General features: G+C 39.6%; 1 protein-coding gene across 1 annotated transcript; it reads left to right on the top strand.

Annotated features, from left to right (window-relative positions):
* Positions 1-357: 357 nt before the first annotated feature.
* On the top strand, positions 358-1903 carry LOC109219203 (probable sugar phosphate/phosphate translocator At1g12500). The gene is made up of 3 exons (XM_019383646.1): positions 358-387; positions 672-770; positions 1475-1903. The coding sequence occupies exons 1-3, from the start codon at positions 358-360 to the stop codon at positions 1901-1903; spliced, it is 558 nt and encodes a 185-aa protein (XP_019239191.1).
* The last annotated feature ends 10677 nt before the right edge of the window (positions 1904-12580 follow it).

The raw sequence follows: 12580 nt of genomic DNA on the forward strand, positions 1-12580 counted from the left end.
CCGATGAAGGATGACCATTATCGGCTAACATACCACAATCTCCGAGGTAGGCTTTGATTTTTTACCCTGTTCTATGTTTGCTATTATTGTTCGATTTTCGCTTTCTTCTTCCCTAGTCTGAAAAATTATTTCATTGTTCCTTCTATTTTCTTTCTTTGATAATATTTCTGATAAACCCATTATTTTGCTTCTGTTTTGTCTATATTATGCGATATATTTTGTGATTTTTAGTTTGCGAAATTGGGGGATTTGTTTGTTAGGTTTTGATTTTGTGTTAGAGACCATGAGATTTGATGTTTGCTATCGATGTTCGTTATCTTGTTCGTTATTCTGAAAATCATTTATACGTGGGAATGCATGGAGTATTCTGCTACTGATTTGCTAGCTGTAAGCCATGACAAAGTTTGGTTTCTTTTATTTCACTCGATACGAGTATTCTGAAGTTTATTTGGCTTATTTACTGCTGCCCAAGCTCTGTTCCTTTATGGGTATTTAGATTTATGGTTTGCCCCTAATTTGAATCTTGTCTTTATTAATTAATTTCTTCAACTATCCATTCTTTATATTTTCTACCAGATTGGTTTCTACCTTATTCTCAGGATATAATATCAGAAATTAGAGTCTTTTCTTACTTGTTCTAATTAATTGTGTGTGTGTGTGTGTGAATTTAGGGTGAGAAAATGTTGAAGTTGATAACAGGCAGACCAGGGCCAAGTGGTTTTGGATCAGTTTCAACTGCTGAACAAGTTATTGATGCCTTCATCCAATTGGCAATCTATATAAACAGTTAAATTGTAAGAGCATAGCATAAAAGTAAAACATATGCTACTGTTATTGCACATTTGAACTTGTTCTGTTAAGTGTTAAATTTAATGCTACTACAGCAGGCCAGCACGCTTGTTCTGTTAAGTGTTATTGCACTTGTTCATCGTTGAATCAATTGGGTAGTTGAATTTGAATCATTTTTAATGCTTGTTTTCATTTCCATATTAGGAGTGTTGGGTCGCTGAATTTGAATCATTTTTTGTGCTTGTTTCATTTCCAGATTAGGAGTGCGTGAACTAATCAACAAATAGAGAAAAGTTGCATCAATCCAGGAAGGTAGAAGCCATAATATTAAAGTAGTTATGTGTAAAGTAGTATCGTTCGATGCCATTTCTTAGTTTCTTGTGTGGTAGTCGTATGTAGAGTAGTTGATTTAAATATTGATGCTGCTTGAATGCTATATTAATCCTGAAAGCTCCTAAAAGTCTCATGTCTAAAGCAGTGTTATTAAAAGCGAGCGCTTCTCGCTTAAAGCGCAAAATCAAGGCGAGGGGAGGGGTCTACGCTTTTCTGCCCTAAAGTAGGTAAATTTCTCTTCTTCTCTTCTCTTCTTCTGCTTCTTCTCTTTTTTCTCTTCTCTTCCTCTTCTGATTTCTCTGCTACTGTTCGACTCCTCTCATCTTTTCTCTTTCCTTTCTATTTTTGTTAGTTCTTATTTTCTATCCTGCCTATGTTCAAAGAAAAGGTACCTGGTAACGAAATTAGCTTTGTTATTGATATGCCAGTTGAGGTTTATTTGGCTCTTGTTCCTGTGGTTCTTGGTATTGTTTTGGCTAGTAATAGTGAGCCATTGTTTCATTTATTTGGGTTCTTGATGTTTATTGGTTCAACTGCTGGGAGAGCTTTGAAATCTGTGGTTCAAGGGTTGCTTTTAACATTTGAAGCTGAGAAATTACACTCAATGAATCTGTTATTATACATGGCTCCAATAGCAGCAATGATTTTGCTTCCTTTTACACTATACATAGAGGGAAATGTGGCTGCTGTTACATTAGAGAAAGCTAAGGGAGATGGATTTATGGTATTCTTGTTGATTGGTAATACTACAGTTGCTTATTTGGTAAACTTAACTAGGTAAAAGTATCAGTGAATGATGTTGGCTTTATTTTCTTCTGGGTTTTCTAAGAAAAGGCATATTATTTGCTTGAACTAATATTCTAGGTATTTAGAAATATATAATGTTGTTTTAATGATTGTAGTCAGACATATATATTTCTAATGTTAAGCTATATTTTTACTCCTACAGTAGCGCTAATACATCTTCTACAGATGACACAATAGTAGGCTTTGTCAAAGGAAACATAACTGGTCACTACTCAGTATTCAAATTTTGTAAGTTACAACCTTTTTCATGTATTAATTAGCATGATTTATATATTAAGTATAACATCAGCACAGCAAAGTGAACCACATGATCCAGAGAGGTCGGTTACTACGAAAAGAGGTTTGTCTTAGTCTAATCTTTGGACAATGCTAGCGATAGGTCTCACCAAGTCCTATTCATGCGTACTACTTACTTTAATTTTCTCGAAGTGCTTTTGTTCCAAAACTATATATACGAATATGCATGTTTGCTTCTTTTCACATTGAGTATGGAATGTGAATGATCCAATGAGGGGCACAACAAAATAAGAAGGGCAACCGAGAAAAATGAGAGCGTGAAAGGCTAAGATAGAAAAAAACGATCCTTTTTTCTTCGATTTGTCATTCCAAATTCATGGAGATGTCATTGACTTTATAGATCACCTTATTCTACCAATATCTACTTAGTTAAAATTGATAGATATCTTGTGGAGTGGCCACATGATTTAGACCTCATCAATTTGTCCCTCTGGCTTAAGGCAAATGTCATGCTAGAGTATTCAAGGATGAGCTACGTGACTAGCTATTGAAAATGCCTTTGCATAGCCTTACATCTTGCATATTTGTTATAGAATTGAACTATTGTTGTTGAATGATTGTTACATACATCTGCTCTTATTCAAAAAAAAACTTAGGAGCATGTGATAGTACTACATGTGATTTTTTGTTGTCAGCAAGATTTGTGTGATATTATTTCCGATCATTAAGCAATTATATTTTTTCCGATTCTCTACAAAAAATGGAGGAGAAGATACAAAGGATGGAGGAGAAAATTGAGGAACAAAAGGCAACTATCCGTCAAGAAGTTGTTGCAGATGTCCTTGCACGACTTCAGCGTTCAGGAATTGATATTGGTGCTAATATTATTCTAGCAGCATTGGGTGATAATTCTTCCGGAGAAGCTTCTTCTGCACAGCGAGCAACTTTGCAACCAATCCGTCGTCCATCTACTGATAGCAACAAAGAAGGCCAACTCATTCGAGGTATTAATATTGCTTATTTTTAGCTTATTCGGTTTAGAATTATACTTGTTGATGCCAAGAACTATATATGAATATGATTTAACTTAGCTGGAATGACAGTGGATAGATAGCATTCATTTCATAGATGTTTGAACTTTTTGTATTATTATGCTTTGCAAACTTCTAAAGGGGAGGGGGGGGTGGCAGATTTTTGTATGAAAGTTAGACTGCCCTAGTGATTTCTCCATTGGTTGCACAGATGCAACAACTCAATCCCTAGTTGGTTTTAGTGCATCAGTAACCGTCATATTTGCACCTATACCAGTTGGTTTTTGCAGCTCCTATAACATGTTCTTTACGATCTAGCTTAAGATATCAAACTTACTTTAGCATAAAGCAGGGAGGGTAATAGTTGGAATGTTCTCTCTAGAATAAATCATAATGACTGGGAAGTTAGAAATATTACAAAATTTTTAATCTTTTATCTTAACAATACTGATCAGTTAATCTGGAGAGGGCAGGGCAATGGAAAAAGAGCTGCTGAACTTCTAGAATATCTGCACAATACTGATCAGTTAATCTTTTCCTACATTGCTCTATATCTGCACAGATTTGGCAGATGTGCCTTAACTTTTGGAATCAAAGTGGGCTATGGAAAAAGAGCTGCTGAACTTCTTTCATGCTGGAAGCCTGGAACAGAAAAGGGCTATCCAAGAACCTGAACAAGACTTGGGATACCTACTGATATTCCTTGATTATCAGTAGTTAAATACAACACTTGCTTCTGCAATATTGCTCTTGTTCCTTGTAGCAGCCACCAATAGCTTCAGTAGCTAAATCCAACACTTACCTACTGATATTCCTCTTGTTCTGAGCCATTTAGAAACCAAGTCCTAAATCCATGAAGCACGTTCAGAGTCCAAATAGGAACTTAATTGCAAAATTGGCTTGGAATCTCTGATTTGTGTATGCTTGTACTCTTGAACATACTTGGACATTGGAGTTCAAACAGATGGTTAAAAGCAAGACGGGTTGACTGGATGTATTGTTCTCAAGAACTAGTTAATATCTAATATGAAGAACTGATTCTATGCGTTCAACACAACTATCAAACAATAAGTTGGAAAGGAAACTTAAGAGGCACACTGGATTTAATTTGCATAAACAATCAAGTGCATGTATATGTGGTTCGTATTACTTTGAGTTTTTAATTTAGATCGATGGAGTGTTAGTGAAGCAATGATGTTTGGAAGAAGAATATTATTCTTCAAGTTCTAATTTTACATCCCACTAAGTTAAATGTTTGTTTCCTGTTATCTCCAAGTGCTACTGCTATTTCTTTTCTACTGAAGGTGCTTAGCAGCCACCAATATTGCTTCTGCAAACAACAGTTATGGAAATGGACCTAATTTTCTTGTTCCTAAGCCGTAGTATGTTCAGTATTTGGTTATAATGTTGTTTTTCGTAATAACATATTCTGTTGTTGTTTTGGTTCAATAGCTGTCATACATAATATTGTTTAGGTGATGTTGTTTTGGTTCAGTAACTTGCGCTTGAAGCTGCTTTAAGTACTTTATGACTCAATTATCCTAAAAATTTTGTTTAATTATTTCTCATTGTCTTTTCTAGGTGCAGTGATTGCGGATGAAAGCAGTGACGAAGACCTTACTTGAGTGTTGTTGATCGTTGTTAGACTTTCTATTATTATGTTTAAGGATATTTTAGTTTAGAATTTTTTGTATGCAAACTCATCTATTTTGACTTTTGAATTGTTGACCAAACAATGTATCCATATTTTGTTTTTGTACATGGATAATGCTAGTTGGATATGGTGTAAACAATTTCATAGAATAGCAATATATTTCTCATTTTTCTTCCATAAATTTTGGAAATTATGATTTGTTGCAATAGAGAATATAACCATTCCAATAGACCTAGCAAATATATAAGAGCAGCCCTTAATATCTGTTGCAATAGGGTACTGATATCTGTTGCAATAGGGTACTTAATAACCGTTCCAATATGTCACAATAACTGTTGCAATAAGGTACTGATAAATGTTCCAATATATCATGCAAAACCGTTGCAATATATCATGCAAAACTGTTGCAATAGACTTAAAAACATCAATTGTATTATTATACCACGACGGTTTATAACCGTCCCAACAGAAAAGAAAACCGTTCCTATAGATAGGACAATGGTAGGAGTCCAAACCGTTACAATATCCCTATCTATGAAGACGGTTTTCAAACAGTTGCAAATAACCGTTCCAATAGACCTATTGTAACGCTGAATCCCGGAACGCGTCCAAATCCGTCCCAATAGACCTATAGGGACGGTTAGTTTATCTATTGCAACGGTTTTTGAAGGGTTGCCATAGCTGTAATTTCTAGTAGTGGCAGTATTGAGAGATCCTCAGGCCATGACATGGTGTCTTTAGGCTATGAGGATGGATCCTTCGGACTAATGACGCCTTTGGATAATATGGCGAAGTTTCAGCCCATGAAGTGCAGAGACATGATGATAGATCATATGAGTGAAACAAGACCGAGCTTAGTCTTGCATAAGATTGGGACAGAGCTTAGCCTCGGGAAGGCAAAATAGTGTTAGTTTTCAAGTTGCGCAACGTTCGGTATTAGGCAAGGAAAGGCAGAGTTTAGCCTTATATAGTTGGGGAGGCAATGCTTAGCCTCAAGCAAGAAAGGAGGATTGTGCTTAGTCTCATGTGATGAAAGGCAATGCTTAGCCTTATGCAATTTAGGGAGGCAGGGCTTAGCCTCATGCAAAGTGGAGACAATGCTTAGTCTCATGAAGGCAGTGTTTAGCCTTATGCAAAGTGGAGACAATGCTTAGTCTCCTGCAAGGGAAGGCAGTGCTGAGCCTAATGCAATTAGGGAGGCAAGGCTTAGCCTCATGCAAAATGGAGACAATGCATAGTCTCATGCAGAGGAAGGTAGAGCTTAGCCTTATGCAATTAGGGAGCCAGGGCTTAGCCTCATGCAAAATGCAGACAATGCTTAGTCTCGATGCAAGGGAAGGCAGTGCTTAGCCTTATGCAGTTAGGGAGGCAGGGCTTAGCCTCATGCAAAATAGAGACAATGCTTAGTCTCAATGCAAGGGAAGGCAGTGCTTAGCCTTATGCAGTTGAGGAGGCAGGGCTTAGTCTCATGCAAGAAAAGGAGACAATGCTTAATCTCGATGCAAGGGAAGGAAGTGCTTAGCCTTATGCTATTAGGGAGGCAGGGCTTAGCCTCATGCAAAATGGAGACAATGCTTAGTCTCGATGCAAGGGAAGGCAGTGCTTAGCCTTATGCAGTTAGGGGGGCAGGGCTTAGCCTCATGCAAAATGGAGACAATGCTTAGTCTCAAGCAGGGGAAGGCCGTGCTTAGCCTTATGCAATTAGGGAGGCAGGACTTAGTCTCATGCAAAATGGAGACAATGCTTAGTCTCGATGCAAAGGAAGGCAGTGCTTAGCCTTATGCAGTTAGGGAGGCAGGGCTTAGCCTCATGCAAAATGGAGACAAGGCTTAGTCTCGATACAAGGGAAGGCAGTGCTTAGCCTTATGCAGTTGAGGAGGCAGGGCTTAGCCTCATGCAAGAAAAGGAAGACAGGTGGAAAAGTAAAGTATTTCTTAGCTGAAGATGTTCATGCTATATAATTTGTTGTCTTGAGGGCTGTGTTTTGATGTATCTGCTAGTATCGCTGTCTTATTGTACCTGCGTTAAAAGAAAGATTTGTGAGTTCCATGGGGGGAAGGTCGGTTTGTGCTTTTGTCTTCTGCCTTGCATGTGCTCCTGTCTTAAGATCCTGCTTGAGTTATCTTGGGTAACAACTGGTTGCCATAGAAATAAAGTTTTTGAAAAATATGCATGCCTTTGATAAATATAATCGTTTTAAAACATAGTAGTTTACGATATCAAGTAAATTAAATGAACCAATGATTGCGGCACTTTAGAGACGTTGCGACTTCTTTGCATTAGAATTTTGAGGGTCCTTCTCAAAATTCTGCCCCAGTTTAATAAGCGATTCTTTGACCGTTCTGCATATGACGAAGTTGGCTGGACTTGCTCCGGAATTTTGAGGGTCCTCAAAATTCTTCCCCAGTTTCTGATCATGGGGAAAATGAAGATTTTATTAAGATGTGACCAAACCCGCAGGGCTGCCTACGTATCCCCTCTTAAATGGGAATTAGGTCAAGCGTAGTTCAGTACATCAAATAAAGAAATGCAAATAATCCTAAACGTAGTATCTTTTGACTGTGTCCGAGTTGATAGGTTTTGGCCAAATTTCTCCGTCCATTTCTGCAAGTGTGAGTGCTCCTCCTGTTAGTACTCTGTGAACCATGTAGGGCCCTTGCCAATTTGGTGAAAATTTCCCTTTGGCTTCATCTTGATGCGGGAAGATCCGCTTCAGTACCAGCTGCCCCGGTGTGAACTGTTTGGGTTTGACTCTTTTGTCGAAAGCTCTGGACATTCTGTTCTGATAAAGTTGACCATGACATATTGCATTCGTTATTTTTCCGTCAATAAGAGCTAACTACTCGTAACGACTTCTTATCCATTCCGCATCACTGAGTTCAGCTTCTTGTATAATTCTTAAGGAAGGAATTTCGACCTCGGCTGGAATGATAGCTTCTGTACTGTAGACCAACATGTAGGGAGTTGCTCCGGTTGATGTGAGAAATGTGGTACGATACCCCAATAAGGAAAATGGTAATTTCTCGTGCCATTGCTTCTGGTTGTCTACCATTTTCCTCAATATTTTGTTGATATTCTTGTTTGCGGCCTCCACGACTCCATTCATTTGAGGTCTGTATGCTGTGGAATTCTTATGCTTGATTTTGAAGGTTTCACACATAGCTTTCATTAAGTCGTTGCTGAGGTTGGCGGCATTGTCGGTGATGATGGATTCTGGCACCCCGAATCGGCAAACAATACGATCCCTAACAAAATCTGCGACGACTTTCTTGGTTATAGCCTTGTAAGATGCAGCTTCAACCCATTTTGTGAAGTAGTATATGGCCACTAAAATGAACCTGTGCCCGTTCGAAGCAACGGGCTCGATCAGACCGATGACATCCATTCCCCAAGCGGCAAAGGCCAAGGTACACATGTTGCATTGAGTTCATTTGGTGGTACCCTTATCATATCTGCATGTACTTGACACTGGTGACACTTTTAGACATATCTGATGCAATCCGTTTCCATATTCATCCAAAATTATCCTGCTCTTAGTATCTTCTTGGCCAAAACGAAACCATTCATGTGTGGTTCGCAGGTTCCAGCATGTATTTCCTCGAGAAGTTTGGAAGCTTCTTTGGCGTCAACGCACCGTAATAATCCTAGGTCTAGAGTCCTTCTGTACAGAATTCCTCCGCTTTTGGAAAAAATGGTTGGACAATCTTCAGAGCGTGCGTTTTTGAGTATGATTTGCATGCTCCGAGTATTCTCCTTTTGCCAAATATTCCTTGATATCGTGAAACCATAGATTTCCGTCTGTTTCTTCTTCAACATGAGCGCAATAAGCTGGTTGGTTAGGGTTTCTTACTGGAATATGGTCGATGAAATTCTTATCCGGATGTTGTACCATGGAAGACAAAGTAGCCAGTGCATCTGCGAACTCATTCTGGATTCTCGGAACATGTTTGAATTCTATCTTTGTGAACCTCTTCATCAACTCTTGCACGTAATATAGATATCGAAATATTTTGGTATTCTTGGTGGCCCATTCTCCTAGAACCTGATGTACCAGAAGTTCTGAATCACCAATTACCAGCAATTCCTGAATGTTCATGTCGATGGCCAAGTTGAGCCCCATGATGCAAGCCTCGTATTCTGCCATATTGTTGGTGCATCAAAACCTGATCTTTACGGATACCGGATAATGTTGACCTGTCTCTGACACCAAAACTGCTCCAATACCCACTCCATTGAAATTTGTAGCCCCGTCGAAGAACATTCTCCAACCGTCGTAAGTTTCGGTGATATCTTCTCCTATAAATGATACTTCTTCATCGGGAAAATACGTTTTCTGTGGTTCGTATTCCCCTCCTACAGGATTTTCTGTGAGATGATCCGCTAACGCCTATCCCTTGACCGCCTTCTGAGTCACATAGACGATATCAAATTCACTCAATAATATCTGCCATTTTGCTAGTTTCCTTGTAGGCATTGGTTTCTGAAAGATGTATTTCAGGGGATCCATCCTTGATATGAGATATGTAGTGTAGGCACAGAAGTAGTGCCTCAATTTCTAAGCTATCCACGTTAGGGCATAGCAGGTGCGTTCCAGCAAAGAATACCGTGTCTCATAGGGTGTGAACTTCTTACTCAGATAGTATATGGCCTGTTCCTTTCTTCCCATCTCATCGTGTTGTCCCAAGACACAACCGAAAGCTCCATCTAGCACGGACAAATAGAGTAGCAGAGGTCTACCAGGTTCCGGTGGAACCAAGACTGGTGGTGTGGATAGGTACTCCTTGATTCTGTCAAAGGCTTTTTGACATTCTTCAGTCCATCTTGTTGCAGCATCTTTCTTCAGCATTTTGAAAATTGGCTCACAGATCATGGTCGATTGTGCTATGAATCGGCTGATGTAATTAAGACGCCCCAAAAAGCTCATCACATCTTTCTTGCTCTTCGGAGGTGGCAAATCTTTGTTAGCTTTGACCTTTGAAGGGTCCAACTCAATCCCCCGGCGACTGACGATGAAACCTAGCAATTTTCCAGCAGGGACTCCGAAGGCACACTTTGCAGGATTCAGTTTCAGATTGTACCTTCAAAGCCGATTAAAGAATTTCCTTAAATCTGCTATATGATCTGCGCTTCTTCTGGATTTGATGATGACGTCATCCACGTACACCTTTATTTCTTTGTGAATCATGTCATAAAAAATTGTCGGCATGGCTCTTATGTAAGTGGCTTCAGTATTCTTTAGGCCAAACGACATTATTTTATAACAATACATCCCCTACGGAGTGATAAAGGCTATTTTCTCGGCATCTTCCTCATCCATCCAGATCTGATGGTATCCTGCGAAGCAATCCACAAAGGATCGGAGTTCATGCTTGGCATAATTGTCGATTAGTATGTGTATATTGGGTAACGGGAAATCATCTTTGGGACTTGCTTTGTTTAAATCTCGATAGTCGACACATACTCTTACCTTCCCATCCTTCTTCGGAATTGGCACGATGTTGGCCAACCAAGTAGGATATTCAACCACTCTGAGAACCTTAGCTTTGATCTGCTTGGTGACTTCCTCTTTGATTTTTAGACTCATATCAGGTTTGAACTTTCTGAGTTTCTGTTTTACAGACGGACACATTGGATTGGTCAGTAGTTTATGAGCTACCATAGATATGCTCAACCCGGTCATATCATCATAAGACCATGCAATGATATCTTCGTATTCTTTTAGGAAACGGATGTACTCTTCTTTCTCTGACGGTGACAGATGGATGCTTATGCGAGTTTCTTTAACCGTTTCAGAATCTCCCAAGTTGACTATCTTGGTTTCGTCCAAATTTGACTTAGGCTTATTCTCAAAATTTTCCATCTCTCTAACAATTTCCTCAACGATTATATCTTCTTCTTCTTCTATTTCCTCTGAATCACTATCCTTATGTTGCGTTGTCTCATTACATGTCACAGTCGTCGGTTCATCAGGATAAGTAATAATAATGTTGTAGAGAGAAAATTTAAAGGATAATAATAAATACTAAAAATAGCAATGCATTAGATAAATCTAGAAACGTTAAAACAAGTACGGCTCGATGATTCAAGCAATTATTTCAAAACAAAATGCGTCTAAAATAGAATACTGAAAATGTCTTTAATGCTTAAAATTGTTCCAAAATACATCATGCTAATTGCCAGGCTACCCATGAACTCAACAGGCCCGAGATAGTGTAGCAGTCCAATTCTTGGGAACGACTCCTTCCTCCATGGTTTGAATGGTAAGGTCTTCCTCCTCCTCCTCAACTATTACATTGTAGTCCATGTCTTCATCGTCCAGAAACAGATTCCTTAGGCCAGCTAAAGCCTCATCTTCTTTAGATCCCCATATCATGTCAGTCTATTGAAATGTCTGGTGCAGATGCGGTATTGGCTGATCAAGAGGGTAATAGGGACCACGCCATGGTGGCGACCAATTCTGATACTCGTGCCAAGTGTATTCATACCCAAGCCAAAAAGTTGTACCGTGGCGCTTTAACTTGGTGATCCCTTGAAGATTCTTGCCGAGACCCTTGTCGGGTTCATACCATGTCCATGCCAATATACTTTCTATTTTGCTGCTCCACCATTTGTCTTTTTCAATTACGTTGACACGCTCGATGCGATGGTACGTCTCTCCACCCAACTTCCTTCTATTCTCGACAACCGGAACAATTTGATTGGTGTAAATGGGATTACTTCCGTCTCCATGAATGATCACTTCTTGATGATTCCATTCAAACTTCACGGCCTGGTGTAGCGTAGAATCTACGGCTCCAGCAGCATGTATCCAAGGTCGTCCCAACAGCAGATTGTATGTGGCGGATATATCCAATACTTGAAATTCAACATCGAACCAGGCCGGTCCCATCTGCAAATATAGATTGATTTCCCCGATCGTGGCCCTTTGGGACCCATCGAAAGCTTTCACATTCATAATTCCTGCTTATATCTCTTGCAAGCCTTTACCCAATCTCTTCAAAGTAGTCAACGGACAAATGTTGAGGCTTGAACCTCCATCTATTAGGACTCTGGCTATGAATTTATCCTCAAATTGTACTGTGATGTGTAGTGCCCTGTTGTGACTCAGTCCTTCTGGTGGCAACTCGTCTTCGTGAAAAGTGATCTTGTGGCTTTTTAGCACTTGTCCCACCATATTAGCCATTTCTCAACTAGTGATATTATTGGGTACATAGGCTTCGTTCAACACTTTCGTCAGTGCATTCTTATGCATCTCAGAATTCTGTAGTAGCGATAGAATGGATATCTGAGCCGGGGTTTTGTTCAGGTGATCAACCACAGAATACTCTCTTGCTTGCAGCTTTCTCCAAAGATCGTCTGGGCCTGTTTCAATGATAGGCTGCTTGGTAGCGGCTTCTTTACTTGTTCCTCCCAAATGCTCAGGTGTGTAAACCCTACTGGTCCTGGTCATGCCTTGTGCGGCACCTGTTTCTTCCATTTCCCCTTTCCTTTCCTTCTCGCCTCTACAGCATAGTCCTAAGGTATAGCATTGGAAATAAAGGACGGTGTGGGTGCTACCGTCACAATGAAGGTTGTGGTTACTTCCACCTCAAACGGAGCTGGTGCGGCTGAGGGTGTTGTTGCTTTAACCTCAAACGGAGTTAGTGTGGCTATTTTAACCTCAATTGGCGACTGAATTTATACTATAATAGGTGTGAGAGTGACTAGAGGTACTGTGGTTTCATCCCCT

This window comes from Nicotiana attenuata, unplaced genomic scaffold (assembly GCF_001879085.1).
Source record: "Nicotiana attenuata strain UT unplaced genomic scaffold, NIATTr2, whole genome shotgun sequence".
In the NCBI taxonomy this organism is placed as follows: Eukaryota; Viridiplantae; Streptophyta; class Magnoliopsida; order Solanales; family Solanaceae; genus Nicotiana; species Nicotiana attenuata.

What these genes read in the sequence shown, in the direction of transcription:
- LOC109219203 (XM_019383646.1), top strand. Translation starts at nt 358, where the DNA reads ATGGAGTATTCTGCTACTGATTTGCTAGCT. An exon ending in CTGCTACTGATTTGCTAGCT is followed by an intron (nt 388 to 671) that starts GTAAGCCATGAC and finishes GTGTGAATTTAG; the next exon opens with GGTGAGAAAATGTTGAAGTT. An exon ending in TTGATGCCTTCATCCAATTG is followed by an intron (nt 771 to 1,474) that starts GCAATCTATATA and finishes TATTTTTGTTAG; the next exon opens with TTCTTATTTTCTATCCTGCC.